We start from the raw sequence: 25,346 nt of genomic DNA, 5'->3' as shown, positions 1-25,346 counted from the left end.
CAAACCATTTACTTACATTGGTAGAAGATTTTACTCAAAAGCTATTGTAGAGCTAGAAATGTAACGTTTTGATTTGAATGACTGGCTTGAAACCATAAGGAGATGAGCATCCTAAATGCTATCTAGTGAGCAAACTTACGGAACATCTGCTACGGCGAGCTGTTTGTATTTCGGAACACTCTAAAAGGTTTGCTGCCACTGCCACTGTTCATGAAGTGAACCAACTCTCTTCAAGGAAATACAATAATCGTTAAAGACCCAAAGGCAGAAGGCTCTACATTTACAGTGGTGTTCATGATCTTTACTCATTTTTCCCTTATTTTAAAGAGGTAAAGGTAACAAGAGAAAAAAATAGAAATTATTATTTTTTTCAATAAGCAAGAAATAATCTTTCTTATTACTGATTTTAATTATATAAAAAATGAAAAAAAAATCTGTCCTGCTCCAAATCATACACTTTAGCAGCCACTGAACAGAAATCCTGAATGGTTTATTAGGTGGCAATCAGAAGTATAGATGTCATAGAGCAATTTGCAGGCTACTGTTAAGAAAACACAAGCAATTAACTGTCTAATTAATTATATATCCTTTCAGTATCTTAAAAAAGTTCATCTCTTATCTTCATTACATACAAATATATATCATTCTCCAAAGCCCCTCCAACTGGCCATATTACTATTTTTATATGCTAATTAACAAATTATAACCCTTAACACGATGATAAGATCAAAGTCAAAGCAATAGTCTGAGTTATGAACCTACCAAACTCAACTGCAGAAGGCTGAAATATGATGCTTCTAAAGCCTGAACTGTATTAGCTTTCATTTGCTATCTTATCATATTCCAAGTTTAAGTTATCTGGTTCCCTCACTGTCACCTTGAGATTTTTTTCTTTCATTTTCTTTTTATTTAATTTCTATGTACTTCTAATGCCTCTTAGATAAGGATTTGACCTACCTAAGTCTTTGTTTACCATTGCATTTATTCTATATTGTTTCAGACTTACTTACATTTACACCCTTTCTCCAGTTTATCAGCACTGCTCAAAAATTCATCTTTCACTTTTCCATTTAACTATATACTTCAGAAATTGATAAAATCTAAATTGTAATAAAAATACTTTAATTCTCTAATGCTATATAATGGCAATCACTTATAACCTTTTATTTATATGTCAACAGCAACTTAAACATTCAATAATCACACATGTACCAAGTTTTCCTGGAAATTTTCTGATATTTAAAATCAAGTAATTCAATAATAATAGCATATAAATTGATATTCTAGTACTCAGAGATTCTGACCTAAACTACTGTACAGGGTTTACTACTGGAAGAAGATCTTGCAAATTATTCAATATCAAATTTAGATGTGGCAATGAGTTTTCACCTTGTTTTAAATCAACATTGAATGTAAAAGCAATACAAATTTGTATGAGTATACAGTTTATTGAAATTTAAAAATTTACAATTTAAAATCTCTTTAACATACAAAGAAAAATTTGGTAGATAAATGATCAATTACAATGATGCCAGAATTTTTGTTAAACTAATTCAACATATAATTGTAATAACGGGTGTATATTTTATGTGCATAATATATGCAAAGAATTTTAAAAGTATATCTATATATATCTATATATAGAAAGAGGGAGAGAGAGAGAAGGAAAGAGAATTTTTGAATTAATTGAATGATTTCTACATATTCACTTTAATATATAGCATATATATTATAGAATACCTAATATATATGTTCTGTATATTCACTCTAACATATATTGGGTGCTTGCCCTGTGTCAGGTGGCATGGTTGGAATTGATAGAGGCATGAAGTAAACAAAACATACATATCTATCTGTGAAATCGGGGAAACAAATGTAACTCTCAACCTGTTAGATATCAAATAAGCCAAGTCCATGTTCCCCCAAATCGAAGAATGAATTCTAAGGAACAACAGATAATTAGGAGTAATTGAGAAGAGGGAGTACTCCTGAGAGACCAGAGGGGACCTGAAAGTGGGCTGCCAACAAGCCCACTTCTTAGAGGAAGTTTAATAGAGTAAAATCACAAGGTGGATACAACACGGGTCAAAACTATGATCAACTAGTAAGATTACAAGTACAACCGCTTAGGTAATACTGATCCAGTGGGGAAGCAGGTCACACAGCAAGTGTACATGGAAAGAACAAAGAATGTTTTAGGAAAAGATGAAGTCCTGGTCACCCACCTGGGTGGCTGAAGTCTAGCCAGACTTTACTGACCAGGTAATAATAATTATAATATATTGCTTGTCCCTTAGGAGGCATGCAGGCTTGATCATTCCATCTTTATCTTGAGGCCTTCCCTCCAACAGATGCACCTCTGGCCACATTTGTAATGTGTTTTCATCCACTGCCTGACTCCCCCAAGGGCTTCCCCCTGTCTGACTGCCTATAATATTTCTATGTAACTTAGCTGTCTATAAGATCTATGTGGAGCTTCCATCTGAATATGAGGTGATAGACAATAAACATAAAATTATGTAAAATAGAAGGTAAGTATTTTATAGAAAAAATGGCACTAACAAAGTTGGGATGTGGCAGAATTTTCAATGACACTAGCCAGTTATAATTTAGAATTTAGATGGAAAGTCATTTTGCTATGGCTTGGATATCTAATGAATGTGAGCCTTTTGAATTCATTTGTTGAAAATGAATCCCCACTATGGGGTATTGAGAGAACAAAAACTTAATCTACCTTCGTGTTCAGTGGTGGGACCTTTGGGGAGTAATTAACCTCCAAGACTGAAACTGACAGCTTCATAAGAAAAAGGAAAGAGACCAGAACAGAAACACACGCGCACATACATGCAGGAGTGAACACGTGACACCCGGTACACCCTAAGGACTCTACCAGCAAGTGTATTACCAGATGTATCTCAACCTCCTATCTCTAGAACCATGAGTCAAAATAGTCAAAATAAAATCCTTTTTTTTTTGAAGCCTCGGTTAGAAGGATTGCAAAACAAACGAACCCACAGTTCAGAAGTTAAATCTGCCTCTTTGAGAGATGGGTAGAATACTGGAAGGGATGGGAACAGTGCAAGCAAAGGTGAGCACAGCAAAATACCACGCTGAAAGGGAGGAAGAAGTTAATATAGAAGTGAAAGATCCAGGAGAAAAGGTGGTTGGAGCCACAGAAGGAGGACCCCTGATGGCCACTTAGATGGTGGGAAATTAAGAGCCACTGAAGGCCCTGAGCATAGAAGGGATATAAAAGTCGTGGTGACAGACATAGATTTAGCTTAGTGGCACAAGTGCCTGCTTGGCAAACGCAAGATGGTGAGCTTGATTTCTAGTACCAAAATAAGCAAACAAAAAAAGCAGTGGTGACAATGGCTTACCATAAGACACTGAGTAGATAATAGAAAAAAAGACAGGAATCATCACCTTAGCTTTTGGAAATTCCCAAAAGCACAACAATGCTAATAAACATTAACACTCCTATATAACTGGACAAAAATAACTTAGGCTTCCAAATGAAAACTAAGAATACTTTAGAAAATAATTACTCACAAGAGAATGAATAAAATGAATGAATAAAAACTTAAATTTTGAACAGCACAGCATGGACTATTATAAAGTAAAACTACAAAAACAGCAGATATTTTTAATTTGATTACTCTGCTTATTAGAAACATCACCCAAAAAAGCTACCAAGGAAAAATAAACAATTGTGTGGCTATGTTAAAACAAACAAACAAAACATATAAATTGCTCTGAGGACAACTTTCACTGGATGTATAGAATGTGAATACATATTTGTCCCAGTCTATGCAATTTTCAAGATAAGATAGACACCTAACCAGATTATTTTTTCCTAACCAGCAAAGCATGTTTAAGTACTAAAAGTTAAAATCACAGTTTTTACAATAAATTTTATTTTTAAAAAGGCCTCTATCATCTGAAGTTGTATTCACGTTAGTCTATAATTCTCCAGACATATTATCAATTTGTGTGAATATTTTCAAATCAAATGGGCATATTTATTTAAAAGGTTTCTATAATTTTTAACTAATTTATGGTTATTCCCATTTTACACTTCAAACAATGTTATCTTAAGTAATTATATTAATTTTATGTATAATATCTTAAGATAAACAATTTTAACAGTTAAAAATACTGATCCAATTATCAGAGACATATATACATATTTATATAATTAGTTGTAAAATGATGAGGCTTGATTTACATGGTTAAAGAAAATCCTAGTGGAGACAGCAAAGACCAGAAATGGACTTCTATAACCAATGATTCTATAATAAGATGAAGCACTTTAAAACTATCTGCAGCTACAGAACTCCCAGATGTTGAGATTTCCTTTTCAACATATATTATATATACATTTGAACTATAAAACTAAAAGAAAATACTTGTGAATTTTCATCTGACAACTGTGACAGTGAGGGACTTTATAAGGGCCATGAAAAAATCCATAAAGGAAAAGACGGGTAAGTGACAGAAATAAAATTTTAAAACTTTGAAACTATGTTTTCCTGTAAGCTACGGGCAGCTTCCATGAGGAATGGGAAAAGAATCAAGAAACCAAACCATCCCATCACATGAGCCAGATGGTACACAGGCCAGGGGACATGAAGAGCAACCCCCTACCCCACTGCCCAGAGTAAGCAATGGGCTGATTTGGAGGAAGTCAGGCTGGGGTGATAGCAACTGCAAGTAAAAAAAATAACTGTATTGTTTGATTGACTTTGCAGACCTCAAGCTGTTAGTCTGAGCATCTATTTGGAGGATAACAATATACATAATAGCAACTATTGGAGATTTCTTCTGTCTTATTTTCGAAATCCAATATTTTGTTCCATTTTACTGTTTTGTTTTATTCTTGCATCAGGTAACCTGAGCAACTATTTTGAAAATAATAATATGCAATATAACAACCATTGTTAAATTCCTATCTTGTTTTAAAACTTATATAGTTATTGATGGTTTTTGTTGTTGTTGCTGTCATTTGCTTTAGTTATTGGTTTTTTGGTTTATTTGTTTCTTGATTTTTTTTCTTTCCCCTCTTTAAAATAAAAAAAAAATTTAAACCTTTATAACCATAAGGAAGTAAAGAAGCCCAATTTACATACTACATCATATGTAAATATTAACTCCAAATGGACCGTAGACCTGTATGTAAAATTAAAAACCAAAACTTATTAAAGAAAATGTAGAAATGGGCCAGGGATTTAGCTCAGCAGCTCAATCGCTTGCCTGGTAAGTGTGAGGTTGTGAGTTTGATCCCTGATACCAAAAAAATATATATACAGGAGAAAATCTTAGTGGCTTTGTATAAAACAAAAATCCAGGTAGAATACAAAAAACATGAGACATAAAAGAAAAAAAAAAAGAGATTTAATAAAAATTCCAAACTTCTGCTTCTTGACATTTATTAAGAAAACAAAGACAAGCTATAAATTTGGAGAAACTACTTGCAAAATACTTATGATAAATGACAAGTGCCCAAATTACATTTAAAAACTCCTACCCAATCCTAACAAACAACTCTAAAAAATACGTAAGAGATTGAACAGATACTGCATCAAAGACTGTATACAAGTAGCAAATAAAAAATATTCAACATTGTTAGCCATTAGGGAAATCAAACTACAACTATGATGACACACACTATATTCCTATTAAGTAGGCTTAAATTAAAAATGTCGCTAATGCCAAGAGTTGGCAAGGATATGGAACAACAGGATTTCTTATACAGCTACCCTGAGATTATAAAAATAGTACAACCACTATGATGGTAGTTTATGATGTGAAACACATATACATGACTCAGTAATTCATTTCTAGGCATTTGCCCAAGAGAAACAGAATCATTTAAAAACTTATTTATAGGGCCAGGGATTTGGCTCAGTTGGCTCAAGAGCTTGCTTGGTAAGTGTGAGGTCATGAGTTCAATTCCCAATACAAAAAAAAAAAAAAAGCCTATATATAAATATTCATAAAAAGAATCCATAATCATTAAATATAGGAAACTGTATTAGCTTTCCAACACTGTAACAAAAAATAAGTTAACTTACAAAAAAATAAAATTCATTTTGGCTTATTGTTTTAAAGGTTCTATCCAGGATCCACTTCTGCTGTGCTGGGACCCACTGCTGTTATGTCTCTGGTAGGAGCCACAGATGGGAACAGCAGGGAGCTGATGGTACAGCAAACTGCTCACCTCATGGTTCAGGAAGCCAAAAAAAAAAAAAAAAAAAAAGGAAAGGGCTATGTCCCACCATTTCCTCTAAGGGACATTTGGGTCCCTAAGGTTTTAGTACTGTACCCAACAGTGCCACTCCATGAACCAAACTTTAACATATAGGCCTTTGGATAATATTCAGCATCCAAAACAGCACAAACGAAGTTCATCAACTGGTAAATCAGTAAACAATGCAGTATTATCGAGCAATAAAAGGAAATGAGTTACTGCATACAACATTAGAAGCATTACAAAAGCAAATGCTAGGAGAAAGAAGCCAGGCGCAAAAGGGATACAATGTATGTGACTTTCTGAAAGATAAAAGTATACAGGCATAAAAAATTTAGTGGCTGCCAGGCACTGAGGCTGGGGAAGGGTACTGAATACAAAGGGCAAAAAGGAACTTTTTGATTGGAAATCCTGTACCTTGATTGGGACAGTTTTGTTGTATGAATGTTTGTCAAAACTCACAGAATTGAACACCTGAAGAATTTTTCTTTGTAAAAATTACACCTAACAGATTTATCCTGAAACTGTAAGTTTTTGCCAAACCAAACTCTGAGTCAATGAGGTCTATTAATAATGAAAAAGAACTTTTAAGAAATTCTAAGCAAATATGTGATATTTCTTGCACCCCAAACACACCTAACTGGGATTTAATTTTCTCACTTTAAGAATCTATAATGTAAATGGGGCAGAAACTTTCATTCTTGGGTTCACTACACTATTATGTGCAAAGTATTAGCTTAATAAATAAGTGCGGCATATGTTTGGTTTTGAGAAATAGAAACAGGGAAATAAGAACTATCTGCTACATTATTATGACAAATTAGCAGTCACTAGGCATCTCCTACAAACCATCATAAACTAAGAAATTCTGCAGTAAGTTGGATTCAAATTGAGGAAATTCAATCTTGGTTTTAACCAACTGCTAGGATCACATTTCTTAGGAAGCCCTTTACAAACATCCTGTCCCAGTATAATTTATATTTATTTGTTTTTACCCCAAGGGGCATAGAAACAAATACTTTCCCAGTTTAGGAATGATGACATTTTAAAAATTAATAAAAATAAAAATGAAAGTACATGGCATTTGTTAAAGGGTAATAAAATAACTCTAGTCAATTGGCTAGTTCTACACCAGTAGATTTCTTTAAATAGTAATGAAATCATTGCTTTAAAAAAATCCATCATTATTAAAATAAAAAAAAAAATCTGCCTCAGCCTCCACCAAAATTAGATTTGTAAGTTGCTGGTCATTCCTATAATTAAATCTATGTCACAAATTTGCAAGAAAAATGGTCACTGTGACTAATGCATTTACTTGCTATACAAGTCCTGTCAGATAGCAAAGAGCATTATGCTGCTAAAATGGAGTAGGTAAAGATTCTATACATTTTTATTAAGTAACAAGACTATTTTTTACCTACAGTGACCATATTTTAGATAAGAATTTGTTTTAAAAACAAATCCAATGCCAACAATCACAGGATTTTCCTTCCTTGGGCATTACAGCATATTTTTAATCCCACAAACATGTTTGGCACTTTAGCACACACACGTCCTGCTTTTCTGGACAGTCACAATCCAGAAAATACTCTAGGGAGGAGAAAAAAAAAATGAACATGTTGTGATTACTGAAGTTGCTGATTCTTTAGAGTTTCCTCATTTTCCCTCTCCATATGGTTTTACATCATCTATTTGATGAACTGATTGAGAGCCAAACACAGAGAACAGTGCTACCCAAATTGTAAGTCAAAGCAAATGAATTACAAGACACACAGGCAAAGAATGAGTGATTAAACTTATTCTCCATTCAAATTATTTTCAACCCTTCAGAGTGCAGACAGAAATTCCTTGGCTTGAAATAGGTGCTGCTAATTTCCTCCTTTATGAAGAGGAGGGAAGGCAATTCAGTCTGCAGGCTGCAGAGTTCAGTTACAGAATAGGAGCTTTTTACCCTTTGACTTAATTTCAGTTAACATTTATTCATGACAAAATAGCTTTGTTCTTTATTGAGTTGATGTTTTAGCTTGTAATACATCTAAATTTAAAAAGCAGGTTTTATTTAACAAATAGTATACTGATACAGCAAAAGCCATGCTGGTTGGTGCCTGAATCCTGGAGACACTGCAGTGAAGGCAGCTTTTCCCTTCCATCCTTAAATGTCTTATTGTTAAGTACTTCTTCACATATTTATATGCTAGGTGTTTGCTTCACAATCTAGAAATGTGCCTTGAATCTAATGGATTCTGAGTAAATGCAGGTAATTTTCTGATTTTCCTATATTGTTCTACACTGCTAATTGAACCAATAGTATCTTTCAAAGGAAAAATCTGTTCTGAGAAGGTCAGCTTTTATGATGTTCATTTATCCCAGGTGATCAAATGAAATGCATGGCATAATGATGGGTTCCATTCTGTAGAAATGTAAATCATTTATCTGAATGTAGTTCACAGGACAACTTTTAAAGTCCAAGATGGCCCATTCAAAAATCCTGGTTTTGTTGAATCCTTTGCAGCACAAGGCTAAACTCAAAATAACATTCTATAAGGTGGTATACCAAATACTATTTTAAAAAGAAGTTGCTTGTTCATTCTAGCAAGCTTAATGAAAATAAAAATCTAATTTATAAAGAAGCCACAAGTATCTGAAGGGAGAAAAAAAGATTCTAAGACAATAATTCTGATTGGCTAAGATTTTAAGAAAATCAAAAAAATTAACATAATCCTCAATATACTGCCTTTTAAAAGGCAGTATTACTCAGCAATCAATGAACAATAAAGTTAATGTTATTGACTGAATGTTTGAACAAGACAGGAAGAATTAAAACAATACACATATGTCACGAGTTATTAAAACATAGTATTAATTTGAGAGATTCTTTTCTTTCTGTATCTGGAAAAATAGAGTTATTTATTCAATTTTACCATAAAGCTGAGCAGTGCTGGGGTACCAGCCAAAACAAGGAACACAGAATGATTGAGTGGGGGAAGAAAACTGTGCTGGCTACTTCTGCTCAGGGCAGTGGGTTTGTTTTAACCCTTGACCATGCATGGAAATATCGTTCATCTTAGAATAGCTCTCCAGCTTTCGCAATTCGTATTTTTAAAAAATTTTCTTTACTCTTCCAATGAAGAGATTTAAAAAGTTAACAATGACTCATTGTTTTAGACTGGATACTGCATACTCACAAAGATGATTTAACTTTTCTTTTAACTGTTCTCTGCTGTTTCAGAAACTCTTCATTAATGTTGCTATGAATGGCTCCAATGCTGTTTAATATAGTTATTGGAAACACAATTGGTACGGCCAACTTTATCACTTACTAGAGTTTCCCTTTAAGGTTAGGAATTATAGAAAATAATTAAACAAACTGAGGTGTCTACAAAGAAAAAAGTTCTATGTTTTCTTTTAAGCTTTAACCTGTAATTCTTTGAGACATGAAACACTAATTTTAGCCTCCAAACCAAAATGCTGACCTTCTAAAAAACATTAGGAACTTTTGTTTTGGAAAATTTTTTTCAGTGGTAAGTAAATCTTGTGAAGCTAAAGAAGGAAATTTTCAATTGGAAATTTTTAAGAAGTTGCCAAATCTAAAACAAACCAAATGAGGAAGCAACATGTAAGATAGCTGAACTTGAAATACATGGTTTTATATCAAAAAATATACATATACATTTTGATAATATTTTAATTATTCAGGGTGCACTTGACTATCAAAATTTATTAAATCCTCATCAGGAAGGAAGTCTCAAATCACTTATCATGCTCCACAATTATTGTAAACTGAACAATTTAAATGAGAAGAGGAGATAATGACATTAACTTCTTAACTCACAGCAATCCTTTGTGGCATGATTTTAAAATATTCTACTCTGAAATTTATGTAAATTGAATTCATCTATCATTAGTTATTACTAGTCGAGCTACATTAAAAAAACAGTTTTCTGTTACAATTAGTTCTTAAAAACACTGTTTTAATTAGACCTGGGACACTATTAAAGTAGCTATAAATATGTACAATACTTTATTTGGTATACCCAGGTGCCTGAAAATCAACACAGATGCCCTCAGAGTTCTTTCTCTAAAAACGCTTCTAATAAAAGCTTTTCACTCAAATTTTTAAGGTAATCTAAAATAAGTATCTTTTTCATGTTCTACTATGTGTACACACAGATAACAGTTTCTGATAATCACAGAATAATCACCGGAACAGTATATTTTGCGACTCCTTTAAGATTGTGATATATTCCTTACGGGTGAAAATGCCAGCTGCCTTTTAGCCTTTGTCTTAGTAACAGGAATCTAACTTTTAGGCCTTGGCAAATCGCCACATTCCCTAACATTTTCAGGGACTACGAATGATCACCTGACTAACTGCTGCAGTAACACATGATTAGTTGCAGTATGGTGTTGGAATCTAGGAATGTTACTTAAAGGAAGCAGACTTAGTTTTTAGGGAGCGCTTCTGTCCTTTCCCATTACTTCATCTTGTTACTCAGAAGTTCTCACTGGAGCTGCAGCAACTATTTTACATTAAGAGGCAACCTGGGGAAGGAAGCTGCCTGCTGTGAGTGGAAGAGAACCAAGATAGGAGACAGAAGTCTCGACCAAGAGAAATCAAGAAGCCACTCTATCATCTCAGACAACCTCCTGTCACACTTTAAGCAACAGAAATAAACCTTTATCATGTGGAAGACATTATTATTTGTAAATTTTTATTTGTCATGTGAAAGAAGCTGAACCAAATTCTAACAGACTTCAAACCCTTACATACTTCATTACCCTAGGTTTGTTTTTACTGTGTTGAAAAGAGGGGGAAATTAAACAGAATTATTTCTGTTATGACACTGGGACAAACTCTGTCTGCTAATTTTCAGCTTTGGGACAGCAAAAAGAGGAAAAGAAATGGAAGGGGGAAATGTAAGAAAAGCTACTTCTGCCTCCCTGCCATTGTAATTCATCTCCACTTCTACTGGTATTGAATTCTACCCATGCCTAGTTCAAGGCTCAGCTCAGAAAAGTCTTCTGCTAGGCTTTTGAATTCCGAGTGCCTACTCTCTGCCATTTAGTTGACAATCATATATCTTTCGTTGTATCTTTCCTTCGGCTTGTTAACTTTCACACTGTATTTCCTTTGCTCTGTGTCATTCCCACAATCTAGTAGGAACTATCTCGTATTTCTTTGCACCCTCCATAGCTACTGGAAAACCACCTCAGTGTGCCAGGAGATCAATAAATACTTTTGATTAACTGAATTAAAGTAACAAAACGGTGAGGAAAGGAAAGAGAACAGAAGACTAAGGAGTGAGAATGCACAACTTAGAGGCAGAGTGAAGTCCTAAAACCTCCAGACAACTTTACTTTCACTGGGGCTGGCAGAGAACATCACAATAGGTCCAGTCAGTGCTGAGCTCAAATTGCAGTACTTACTGAGCTGGTTCTCCCTCGGGAGGACAGCATCTCTGCTATGGTCCCTCAATTTTACTTCCTCAATTAGCAATGACGTTTTTAAGAGTAGGAGACCCAACTCAGGATGATTTCAAGCCATATAATACAACTAGCTTCCAACAAGGTCATATTTTACAGATATTATTCTGTTAAGTAATTATGACAGCACAGAAAATAATACTTGAAGACACCAGATACTCACTTGGTAAAATATACAGTCTAAACGAAGTAGTCCAAGAGATCATTTTCGTTAAATAAACTTATTTCACTTCTAACACCCAGTAATAACACAGCATCACACAATAAATCACTCCCTCTTTAAAAATAGATGTACTCTCTTTTTGTAGAAGCTATGTCAAAAAAGCACGATAAGGCTATAGATATTAAAAGCTGTGTAATACTATGTGAAATCAACACTATATAACAATAGGTTTAGAACAGTAGGTTTTTAACTGTATTAAACTACATGCAATACAGTAACAAGTGACACAAAGAGCACTTTAAACACATGCAATTGATATTTTATACAGATTCATGAACCATTTCATATTCTAACAATTTTATTCTCAAATATTTGTTAATCATTATACTATATACTTGTGCTATGCACCTTAAACTATAAATTGCAATCTACTTTCACGAATGAGCCAATTTTCAGGATATGTGACAATGTTAAATTAATATAAAATTTAGTTTCTCACTTTTAACATCCTTATAACTATATTAGTTCCAAACTACTCTTGAATATTTGTATATAATTGATAGCTCAGAACTCTAAAAATGCTACATTTCTTGAGAATTACTCATCAATTATACCATTACATCAAATTTTTTTTCACAAAGAATTCTCAGAAGTCTCTAAAACAGTAGCTTCTTTGACAGTGAAATGTACAAAATAAATGACATGTCAACAAGTAAATTAGCATTCCCTTTCTGACCAGCTGAGTCATGTTTCCTTTACAACATCCCCAGTCCCATGATACAAAATAATAATAATCTAAAAGACCTCATTAAATGATCAATGTATTGACATAATCTCTGTAAGGAGACATACAGTGTTTTAACTGATCCCTGAATCCATTAAATAGAATATTAACCCCAAACCTCCAAAATATATTCTAAGAAAACATCTACTTTATTCATTAATGAATTTTCTTTAGGGTGTTGATAATAGCACATAAAAAAATTTGAAAGTTTTTGAATTTATCCAAAGGTGAAAGAAATTCCGCTTTTACTAAAGACTTCAGACAAACAATAACATAGCAAAAGTTACAATAGATAAGTTAAACCATGTTTACTTACCAAGAAACTTCCAAAGGCTGAATTAAATATCGCAGCTGCCTACAGAGAAAATAAATGGGGGGAAAATCTCACTGAAAGTAAATAGGAATTGGGAAAGCAAAGATTATCATTCTCCCTTCCCCACTATTCAAACCTTACAGCACCAACCCTGTAAAGCTATGTGACTCACTGCTTAGGAAAATTGCCAGTGGCCTGTAGTTTACTATGACAGATGAGCTGCAGCTCAGGAATTCATAAATAACAGGTCTGAAAAGCAGGTGAAAAAGGTTTGCCATGAGATGCTTTGAGCCTATGTGACAGTACCAAAAGAATCATCACCAATAGTAAATCAAAATCTTGTTGTTATTGATTTTGCTGCTAGGCTTAGAACAATCAGAGGTTGATTTATTCATCAAAAAATTCATACTACTGCAAGAAGGAACAAGAATTTTAAAGAAAACATTCATTGGTCCCGTCAGCAAGCAAGTGCCATACACTATAACCACAAGGTGAGATATGTTACTCTCTTATAAAACACATCAGCAATCTGAACAATGCAGTCAAGACCAAAAGAGCTATTGCTAATGTCATTACTGCGAAGGTGGTTAATGAGCAAGAAAAACTTTAATTTAGTGCTCAAAATTCAAAGAAGAAATACTTGACTTTGTGCTTACCTAAACATCCACGAAAAGCACAGTAAATGCAAGATCACTCTTAACTTTAAATCAAGCGCTACATGCCGTGAAGCTACACCACAGTCCTGAAACCTTCTCACATTACCCCAGAAAGGAGAAAAGCTTGTACCACATCCAATTTGATGAAAAAAAAAATTAGAGCGAGGGAAAATTTAGGAAAAGGGAAAAGGAGGGGGTAGAGAAAACCTGTTTAAATCTCCAGCAGATCCACAGAAGAATTAAATTAATCATCATGGACATTAGCCACCCCAGTGTGGAAAAGAAGATGTCAGTAAGTTTGAATAAAGTCCAAAGCCAGGCTAGGAGCTGTAGATGAAAATGCCTTTTGCTCCAGAAGAGGATGCAATAAGAGTGAATGGGTAATGAGAGCCCTGGCTCCAGAGAGCTTGGCTCTCCTATTCCAGTTCATAATTAATTCAAAGCTTTGATAATTTCATTAGATTTCTCCTTTGCTGGCCCTATCAATAAAAGATGGCACTGGACCACAGCTCCTCTGTGGCATAAACATAGGCACAGGCACAGACCAGGGAAACCTTGCTGCCTGATGGGGACAATAGCATATGGTGTTCTGTGTTGTACTGGAAGCAGTGGAAAATTAAACATAATTTTTTAAAAAGCACAATTCAGCTATTACAGATGACAACTGTAAACTATAGTAGCACTTTTAACATATCTTCTTGGAATCCCATTATGGATGATTCCAGGAAAGTTTTATGTATAGTGAAAAATAAAAGAATATAAATGAGTGATTTTTGATCAGACCAATATGAAATACTGCATTCCTACAACACCCCCTACCACCAAACAATCTTCCTATCTAAACCCTATATTGTGCTTAAAATGGACTTCTCTTTATTTTTTGGCAAAGAAATGAAGTCCTCCCCTTTGAGCATCTCTTTTCCAAATCATTTCCATCCAATGCTTTTCACTAACCTTAGATAACTAATAGGTCTGTGCAGCACTCAAAGAAACATGAACTCTCAGAAGAGACTAGAAAGTCAGAGAAAAATAATTACTAAATACTACTCACAAGGTCAAGTTACTATATCCCCAATCTGTTCTCTTTTGTAACCCAGACACAAGTAGCATGTTTTATACACATTGGATATGATGGTGGTATCAACGATGGCAAATCTTAGGAACCCAAAGATGCTAGATCAATTCCTCTCTCCTCCCCTCACCTTTCTTCTCCTCCCCTCTCCTCACTCTGTACTGGGGATTGAACCCATGACCTCACACTGTTTACATGCCACACCTTTTTCATTTTTTTAAGGCAGGACCTCACTAAGTCACTAAATTACTCAGGGTGGCTTTGAACGTGTGATTATCCTACCTCAGCCTCTATGCCTGGCTTTTTAGTTGTTTTCTGACAGCACTGATGGATTTGAACTTCCTCAGCTATAGCATCTTCTCACATGGCAAATTCTGGCAGATTTTTGTGAAACGGTTGGTTGTGGTTCTGCTAAATCACACACTGAATGAAAAATCTTGGGCCTAATTAAGCAGACTGCTAAATTAACAGTTGGCTGGAAAACTGGGTCAGTTCTATCAATAGTTATAGCAAAGAGTAATGGCAAATATTTATGCTATTGACATACAAAAGACAAGGCATGTCTTTTGACTTTATATGATGTATAAGTCCTCTACCAACAGGTTTCTCAAATTCTCTGCTCACTTACATTTTCACAACACTGAATTACTTACAATTCCCTCATGTTCATTATGCCATCTCCTTGCTTTCTGTTCTGAAATGCCCTTTTTCCTCCTCTACTGGAGTAATTCTCACTTAGCAACTCATCATGGGTTTTCAATCACTTCCCTGGCCTCATAGCTTAGCGTGCGCGCGCGCACACACACACACACACACACACACACTTAGACATACAGTGGATGAGGTTTTCTGCAATGCACTTTTCACCCTACATGGAAATGACTTCCTTACCTCACTACAGTGAAAAGTCTCCTAAGGAAGCAATTTATTAAAGCTTATCTTGAACACAGACATGTTTTTAACTGAGTTACTGAAAATCAGTAGGATTGCCTGAAGTGTCCAAAGTCTGCCCCTTCTACTAAGCTGTTCCATGTTGGGTAGAATCCAAGCACTGGCAGGCATAGGACCCTAGATGGCACACATAATAACAAACCAAACGCAATGGGAGGAAACTTATACTTCAGTCTCCCAGCTAATCTAATAACCTTTTTCACAACATCCTGCTTTACTTCCTTCAAAATGCCCCAAATTTTCTATTATGATGTAGTTAGATAAGTATGTTTAACATAATGTTTGGAATTTAGCACTACATACAGTGATTTGTTTAAGTAAAATTCAGAATATAACAGAACATTCTACAATTATGAAAAGATAATCCACATATACTACTGTGAATGGCAACAAAGTAAGCCATCTGAAATGAAAAGGAGCAAGTTTTACCAGGCAGGGTGGCACAGGCTGTAATTCCAGCACTTGAGAGGCCGAGGCTTGTGACTGCATGTTCAAGGTCAGCCTGGACAACTTAGCAACTTAGTGAGAACTTGTCTCAAAATAAAGAAAGAATATGCATATTCTCTTTTTCTGAAAGCAATCACCAGAACACTCTTAGTTATGATTAAATGTGTTGAAAGATATTGGATGGGATTGTTTTTATATTTTATTTTGTCTTGACTTTTTAATTTTAATATTACATCTTTTTATATTTTAATAAGAATTATTAGGGCATAAAAATGTTGAGCTTTTTTCCTTTCGAATCCCTTTGTGTAAAAATAATATTTTAAGGCAACTTTAAAGTTTGAATTTCAACTTTTCATAGTCATGATGTCTTCATGTATCTTGTTGGTTTACACAACATGGAGGGTAAGAAACCCTTTGGGCACATTACAGCAAGCAGGCATTTTCTGGGAGCGTTAATGCAGCATAAACATTTGGTTTTTAAAACAAAACTTCTAGTATTGTTTTTGTATTAAACAAACTTGGCTACAGAGAAAACAAACTTCATAAAATGAGATTAACCTTGAGCCATTAAGATAGTTTGTTCTAAAGTAGGATCTGAAGGTTATAAAACCAGATTCTCTTTGGATATGACTTTTCCTCCTTTCTGCTTTCTGGAAGCCATACCTGGGTTAGTCCCCAGCCTGCGCCACTACTACAAGGTGGTGGAACCATTTGGATGTGGGATATTGTGACTAGGGGAAACTTCTTCTTCCTCTTCTTTTTTCTCTTTCTCTTCCTGTCCTCATTGTCATTCTCATTTTCTTCTTCTGCCTCTGCCTCTCTCTCTCTCTCTCTCTCTCTCTCTCTCTCTCTCTCATTTTCCTGGCCACCATGAGCTAAACATCATTTTGGCCACATGTTCCCTCCATGAGGCATTGCAGCGCCACAAGCCCAAAGCCACAGCGCCAATCAAACATCAAGTGAAAAAACTGAAATCTTGTGAAACAATAAAACTTCCCTTATTTTAAGTTGCTTTTCTAAGATATTTTGTTAAGTGACACAAAGCTTACTGACATAGTAATTATCTCCCTTGCTAGAAACAATTTTAAAATCTATTCAACTCCTAGAATGCTGTATTACAATAAAAATGTTTTCTATTTTGTTTTAGGTTGTGTCCTTGGTACCTATAGCAGCACTGGTTCATAAGTACACTTTTTATAAACATTGCTAGAGCAAAGAATGGATGAATGAATGGATACATAAATACTTCTTGTGCTAAATGAATGTCCTACCCAAAAATGTCTTCATTATTAACTCAGGAATCTCATCTACAAGGTGTGTAATTAGATTTATTATATTTAATAATTAGATCAATGCTAACTTAAAATTTTCATATTATGGTAGTTTTTTAATAGTGAGATGATTGCTTCCATTATATTGTGTATTTTTAGATAATATTTCCCTATCAACCCAGTTTTACCCAATATAAGGTATTTTACTAATGCTTTATTATATATTGTATAATATAACTTTATTAAATTACTTGGGGAAATTGAGCAAGTTCAATAGTAAATTAGTTTTTTCATAACCTACTTGCAATTATTTAAAATTATAAGGTAAATTTTTTTAAAAACCTGGAAACAGTGAGGATGGAAAATTTTCTAACTCAAAGATCAATCATTTCCATTGCTGAATGGCATCAAATATTATGAAGTTCTTCCTCACCATAAGCCAGACATTTGGGGGGACTCCCGGTAAATGCTGCACCCTGACCATGTTCTCCACGCCACAGTAACACAAGTATCCTAATCCCCTGTTAAAGTGTATTTCAAATGTAAGTACAACTACTGCTTTAATCTATCAAGTCATATAAAACTATATCAAACATTTTCTTAATGCTGACCCAATGTCTCAGTTTAAAAAACCCATTGTTTATATTAGGTCTGAATAATTTATTGCAGGCTAATTTACTAATCTACTGGTTTTTGCAGTTGAAAAACCCAATTTGCAGTTAAATCACAAAGAAATGTCTATCAAATTATTAAAATTGGATATTTATGGTTATCTCTGAATTTCTAAGGAGAATGTGTGGCAAATGCCTCCCAGTACTTACAAAAAGACACCAAATTGGGCCAGGGAACACACTCACACTCACCCTCCCGTCTGTACAATGAAGATAGGAGAAACTGCAGAGAAGCAAGAATTGTAATGCTGCCTCATGCAAATGCTTTACTGAAGGAAAAATTCCATGCTGGGCTGTGACGGGAGCAGGGGTACATGCTATAAGCCTGCTTAAAACATACTGATACCTTCCTTAGAACAGGGTGGCAGGGAGAATAGGCATGTGTAAGGACTGTGAATGACAGATAGGTATGCAGTGACCCGAAATAGCAAAAATGGGAGGCTGATTCAAAGGGACCACAAAGGTAGGGCAAAGAGGAAGGGAAGATTTGGACAAAAACGAGGCAAGGTTCAACTAATTCCATATGAACCAAGAAGATGCCTCAGTGGACTGCATTAGAACTTCATTTGTTTTTGAGAGACCAAACCCAGCAATAAGAGGCTAACAGGATGTGATGTGGGGCAGGGGCTCACAGTATACTCTAAAGAACACTCTCCCCTAGCCCTAGCAAAGAGAGTGTGACAGTTAGGTTTCCACCACTGTGACAAAACATCAGACATAAACAACTTGAGAGAAGAAAACATTTGGTGTAGCTCACAGTTTCAGAGGTTTAAACTCATGGTGAGTTAGTATCACCGCCTGTGATGAGGTTAAACACCATAGTGAGAAGCATGTGGTGGAGAAAAGCTACTTATGTCAGGGTAGACAGGAAGCAAGAAGAAAGCAAAAAAGGGGTTGGGGGCCCAGTATCCCCCCCCCAAGGCACACCCCTAACAACCTAGCTCCCCTCCATTGAGCCCCACCTCCTAAAGGCTCCATCCCCTCCAAACCTTGCCTCAGGGTAGGGAAAACATTTAGCATATGGGCCATTGGGAAACTTTCAACACCCAAACCGCAACATGGAGTAAGCACTGGACATGTGTGTGACAGAGGACACTGAGGCCCCTACTACAGCAGCACCAGTAAGACACAGCTGCCCCACTCCCATCCCCGTGCACATCCCACCTTGAGTCTACAGAGGTCAGAGGGAGGAAAGGCAAAAACAGTAAAACAAAAAAACAAACAAATAAATAATGAAACACACCATGCTTACTCCTCAAAAGGCTGATTTTAAAATTTGTAGTATTATCTGTAAATATGTTCCCTAACTAAAAAGTATGAGTTTCTATACTTCAAAAATACAGATTAGGCCTAGCTTAAGAAAGAGGGAATTTAAAGTTTTTAATTAAATTGCTCCGCATGATGGATTATTTAATGCCTAAAGTTAATCCTAATTAGTAAACATATGACTTGGGAAGACACTGACAAAATAGTATGTTAAGTAGGTAACTGAGCTAAAGCAAAACAAAACAAAGTAACAGGTGCCAGATTTCAGGTGTGACAAAGTGCACAAGACGATTCTTCAGGCGCAGCAGGAGGAAAGAAGCACCAGGTACCACCACGGGGGCCTGGGCTGAGCCACCTGCATAAAGCAGAGGGCACGGCCGGAAGGACCGCAAGAGCACATGGGAAGTGCAAGGTGCAAGGAACGCGTGGACTGCGTGGAGGGTGGACACAGGAGCTGAGCTTACCCTCCCGGTGTGAGTCAAGAATCCTAAGCTATTGCTAAAGAATAGAAAAATGGGTCAAGGACCTGAAGAATTCCGGAGACCCCAAAGAAGCAATGCCAGACTTCTCCTTGAGGTCCTTTGGATAACCTACAACAAAGTGCATTCTTATGTAACAGCCCTTACTTACTGTAGAGAGCGCTGCGAACGACAGCAGAAAGCTGGTCTAAGACGCGTGCTGTTTCTAAGCAGTGAGGAAAGGAGGCGCCAGGGGCTTGCTCACCATCCGTAACAGGAACAGCACCAGGCAGGTCAAAGACCTCAGTGGGAAAGGCAAACTTAACAACTTTTAGAAGGTAGAAGCGTCTCAGAAAAGCAAGCAGGTTTTAAACAGGATACGAAAAGTACAGATGAAACAGGAGTGCAAGATGGGGACTGGGGGTGCGGGGGTGGCTACCAGCAGGGCCCCCTCTTCCGGCCCAGGGCAGTGCCCCTGTGCTGCGGCCCCAAGGGCTCACCGGAGATGCCACTGTAACAGCATCGGGCCACAGCAAACGCCAGCAGGCCTGACCTCCAGGCATCTTCGGATATGAGAAAAATAAGCCCCTGCTTGTTTATGCCACTTTCAGTCTGATTTTCTACTCCTTGAAGCCGAACTGGCGCAACCATGACTCCAAAGAAGGGAGAAAATAATTCAGGACTAATCGTTTTCCCTCTACGACAAAAATCTGAGTGGGCGCTATCAAGTTTTATTTAGCAAAATCTCTGGCTCCCGTTGCCTATGGCAAAATAAGGAAAAAACAGGCAAAACAAGGAGATGACAATTGACCCTAGGTCATCACTGTCAGATAGTAAAGCCCGAACAGTTCCTCGTCCACGTGAGGCTCTCATCACGTGACCATGTATTCCCAGGACAGAGAACCAGCCTCGATACTCGTTTGCTTTCTTTTTTTAAAAAAACGTTTTATTCATACATGTGCAGTACATGATGCCACATTCACCTGGAGAGTTGGAGCACACACACAGTGCGTCTTAATTATTCTTTCATGCCCCCCATCCTCCCCACCTCCTCCTTCTATCTCTTGGCCCTCATCCCTCTTGCAAAAGATCTATCTCCGTTTCTCATTATCTTTCTTTTATTTGCCCTTCAATTTATTTACTTTGGGCTTCTCTTACAATAAAGCCATGCAATATTTCAGTGTGTTTCTGTGTAACTTATTATATTTAATATTACGCTCTTAAGGTGCATCTATTTTTCTACAAATGACACAAGTGCATAGTAATGCACTTTATGGCATAGTAGTACTCCAAAATGTTTTTATTCATTTTAAATTCAGCTTAAAAAACACATAAACACTTAAAACATCAGAGACTGAATTCCAATTCCTGATCCTTAATTAAATATCAGAATACAAAAATTTTTATTTGTAACTCTCAAAAATGCTATATAGAAAAGTAGAAAAAAGTTCATTGTTTTCAAAGACAATTATATTCACATTAGCAACTTTTGCTAGTTTTGTTACCACAAGAACTATTTTCACTGTAAAACTATGTAATAAATGAAATTTCAAGTATACATTTATGTATTTGCATCACATAAGTACTATTTAGCAATACTACAGGCTATCGAGAGGATATCAATTAAAATGAGTTTATGCACTATGTTTAATAATAAAGGTGCACCTTTCATTTATGCATATCATTGTATTGGAAGAGCAATGGCTAAATATTAGAATGCTATTTTAAAACTATAATCGAATATGTCTTTTCAACAGAAATCTTAGTAAAGATTATTTACCTCTACCAGGCAATTTGAAACAATTCCTTGTTTCAAAAAATATCTCACCAATGGAAAGAAACACAAGTTTAGGATAAATGGTTAACATCCAGCTGTTTTTCTAAGAAGAAGCTACATCTCCTGCCTATTTCTACAGGTCCATTTCTTGATACCAGCATGGAAACATTACTTACTATCCTTGATCTTAAGGTGAATGGAGTTGCTATTCTTATTTGTAACTATTCATCTCAATTCGGGCAAGCAAAAAATATATTCGAGTTACTGTTTCCGGGTGCTAAATTGAATCAGGTGTCCTCTCCTCTTAAGAAAATTAAGTTGCTTTTGTGCGAGCATGTTTTAATGAGAACAGAGCCCGCCGACAGTGATAAATGGGAACGACCCCAGAGAGAGCACAGAAGCAGGACAATATGCGCACGTTACAGTCTTGCAGCCTATTTTTCACTGACTATTCTGAATGACTTCGCTGTTTCTTAAGGGGCCTATTAATCTCAAATTTAGTTATTACACAACGTTTATTTGAACATATATTCTGCGAATGATGACAGTTAATAAAGGAAATCTTTCACAAGCTGTATTTTTACATATTGTTCCAACCACGGCTCCCAGTCATTTGATGGTATTGATGGAGTAACCTACATTGTGCTGAAGCTTTTTTTTAAAGGCACATATATTCAGATTCTTTTCTAAGCACATGGGGACTCTTAAATAACCGTTAAAATGCATGCAAAAATTCCTAGTACAAAATGGTAAAAGGACATCTTAACTGTTCAACAAAAATTGTTTGATGTGCAAACTGACCCTTCTAAGACAAATGTGTCACCTTTTAACACTTTTAAAGGCTCGATGCCTAATATGCAATAGTTCTTGCATACCAATCTACATTTTCACAATATGCACAGAGTGGGAGAGAGAGTAAAATCAATTTTCTTGAGGTGCAAAAAAGAATCAAGTAATATTGCTGCTTTTTTTCTCCTTGGTATGCTTTACTGACAAAATAGTATGTACTTAAAATAGTAGTGTCTATATTTCATGTTTCTAGCAGCATAACAAGCTTAAAGGTATTACTTCTGCATTTTCTTAAAAACCTATTTATCAACTGAAATAAATACATTGATTCAAGTTGATTCAAGTTCTGATACCTGGAAAAGTTTTTTACCTCGTGTTACTGGATAATGACAACAAAATTTAAAGACATTAATGAAAAATATATATACCAGTTTCACACTTTTAAATCTGATTTATCATTGAGGTGAATATGGATTTAAGAAAATGTTTTTTATTTTTGCCCTTCTACCATCTTGGACTTTCAGAGTATTCAATTTCAATGAAATTCTTCTATTTTATCAAGAAAGAGAACTCCAGAAAGGCAAAGAGTCTTTCCCAAAGTCAGATGCATGGCAGTAATGTCAGAATGAAACTTATCTCCAGAGAAACCCAGTACCCTATGTATTAGATACGCGACCTAGTTCACATATATTATTCTAAACAAGCATTTGTAGATATATACTAGAAAAAAGGAATTGCCAAAACTCTAACAGCGGTTACGGTGGGGTAATGAGATATGGATGTTTCTTCCCTTTGTGCTTTACCTTGATTTCTGTACTGATTATATGTTTAGCAGTGAAAAGGAAGCATATAATAAATGTTAGACGTTAAGTTTATTTAGAATTCTAGAGGCTCTCTCTTTAATCTGTAGGCAAACCTGGAATAAAGCTACGTACATATTAGGTGCTCTATCAATGTCTGACTAAATATTGGCTGAATTGAGGGTAATAACAAGAAGAGACTACCTGAAGAGTCTTCTTTACTTCATTATCAGTAACTACTCAGAGTAACACACTATGGGTATCACCAGGATACCAGCTCCTACATTGAAAAAATATATAACTTACTTATATATAGCTTATTAAATTTTCTAAATATCAAAGAGTAAAATGCTTGTACTAATACTTGACATTACATCCTCTTAAAAAGACCAATTTCTCAATAATCCCGAAATTTAATTTTTCTTAATCTCCTGGGTTGCCTTATTGTGTCATGAAGGAAACAAATACTCCTAACTGCTCAATCATTCAATATAATTTCTTAAGTCATTTATTGTCAGGGACTCAGAACGCAAAAATAAGAACCATAGTTTAGGACTAGATGACAGACATTACAATACCTTAATATTAAGTGCTATCAAAGAGTTGTGGCAGTCCAGAAATAACTAAAATTTCCTTTAGAACGGGCTTTTACCAATACCTCCTAGTGCTATACAACTGCATTTTGCTGATCAATTAATGGAAGCTCTGTTTAAAGCCAACACATGGAATAAGCTCTCACACCAGGACAGAAACTGCCGGAGAATTCCCCTAACGCTTTGTTTAGAAGGGCATCCACAAAACCTAAGTGACAACTTGTGTCAAAGTATCTAATGGTTCTTACAAATCGTAGACTCTACCTACCTACCTCTGTTATTTCTACTCTTTCCCATCCATTAGGTCTGGCAATCTCAGAGCTTCTTAAGAGGAAAATGGATCAATCCCTCAGCAGTAACTCTTACCAGCTTTTCATAAGCAATAAAAACAGCTTTCCTACCATCTTCTGGGAAATAATTTACTATAGAACCACAAAGCTGCAATGAACTTCTGCAGATCATCTAATCAAGACATTTTTCTCAAAAGAAAAATTTGATGGAATCACCAACAAACAATGTCTGCATATCCAATTTTTGTATCTCCAACACCAACTTTTGATTCGAGGTCATTTTCTCATGTTATGACCCCTGAAAAATTTAAGAAGCACTGTGTTGCTGCCATTACAAGCATTCTGCTAGTAAACATTTAACAACTGGCTGTCAGGACGGGGGCTGAAGGAAACAACAGTTTGTGAGGTGTGCTGATTTGCATGATGTAAAACTCCTACCATAGTCAATTTCAAACTACAAACGTGATGTCACTGTGCAAGAAGATAGGAAAGATGGCTTACTTCCAAAAACATAAGAAATTAGAAAAAAGAAGCAAGTGAAAAGCAAAATAAGCATCGGAAGGAAACAATAGGGGCAGAAACTAAGGAAATAAAACACAGGAAACAAGAAGAAATCCATGAAATCAAAAGCTGGTTCTCTGTCAAATTAATAAAACTGGTATGTATTGTTTAAAACAAAAATTAGTGATTTTTTTTTCCCTGTAAAAGGTCACTGTTAGCTTTAATCCAACTGGTCTAACCTAAATTGGGTATAACCCACTATAATTCTGATGCTAACAACCTGGAGTTAGTGTCATGAGTTAAAGGTTCAATCTCCCAGAAGACTGTCCTTTGAGTTCCTAGGCTACCCATACTTTTGATCAACTTGGCTATAAATTCAGGAGTTCCTATGATCCTTAAGTTCAATAATTAGTAGAATCATTTGTAGGACTCACTGAAAATGCTACACTTGTAATTTTGTTAACAAGGGTCCATATCAGCTGTAGTGGGAGACTAGAATTCTAGTAGTGGGAGACAGAGGCAGAAAGGTCACAAGTTTGAGCCCAGCCTGGGCAACTTGACAACTTAGCAAGACTCTGTATCAAAATAAAAGAAGCTGAGGATACAGCTCAGTGAGAAGGCCCTGATCCTCAGTAAGGCAAAAAAATAAGACAAGGGGTCAGGTGTGGCGTGAGGATATACACAGGGCAAGGTCAAAGAAGGAACAGATCCCATGCCCTCTCTTCCTGGAGCCAGAGATCAATGTGTTTATCAACCAGGAAATAATGAGCTTCCATGTCCTGAGTTTTTACATGGGGCCTAATTCTGTAG

The 25,346-nt window shown here is 35.7% G+C and overlaps 1 protein-coding gene across 8 annotated transcripts in view; it reads right to left on the bottom strand.

Annotated features, from left to right (window-relative positions):
* The window catches only part of Slc10a7 (solute carrier family 10 member 7), a 241,857-nt gene that overhangs the window by 145,421 nt on the left and 71,090 nt on the right, over window positions 1-25,346 (bottom strand). For 4 of the 8 annotated variants that reach the window (XR_010051476.1, XM_013160396.3, XM_063260808.1 and 1 more), the window contains one exon: window positions 12,998-13,036. The exons of 2 other annotated variants lie outside the window; for them this stretch is intronic. Coding sequence is in view for 3 of the 6 variants with exons in the window: in XM_013160396.3 (XP_013015850.1) it covers window positions 12,998-13,036 (39 nt within the window). In the remaining 3 variants the exon portion in view is untranslated. Of the gene's footprint in view, window positions 1-12,997; window positions 13,037-16,356 lie in introns of those variants that run through there. 2 more of the 8 variants (XM_063260811.1, XM_063260809.1) reach the window with 1 other exon arrangement.

Source organism: Cavia porcellus, unplaced genomic scaffold (assembly GCF_034190915.1).
Source record: "Cavia porcellus strain 051 isolate PalLab524CR breed Dunkin Hartley unplaced genomic scaffold, mCavPor4.1 scaffold_14, whole genome shotgun sequence".
NCBI lineage: Eukaryota > Metazoa > Chordata > Mammalia > Rodentia > Caviidae > Cavia > Cavia porcellus.
This window is presented reverse-complemented; position numbering and strand designations above follow the sequence as displayed.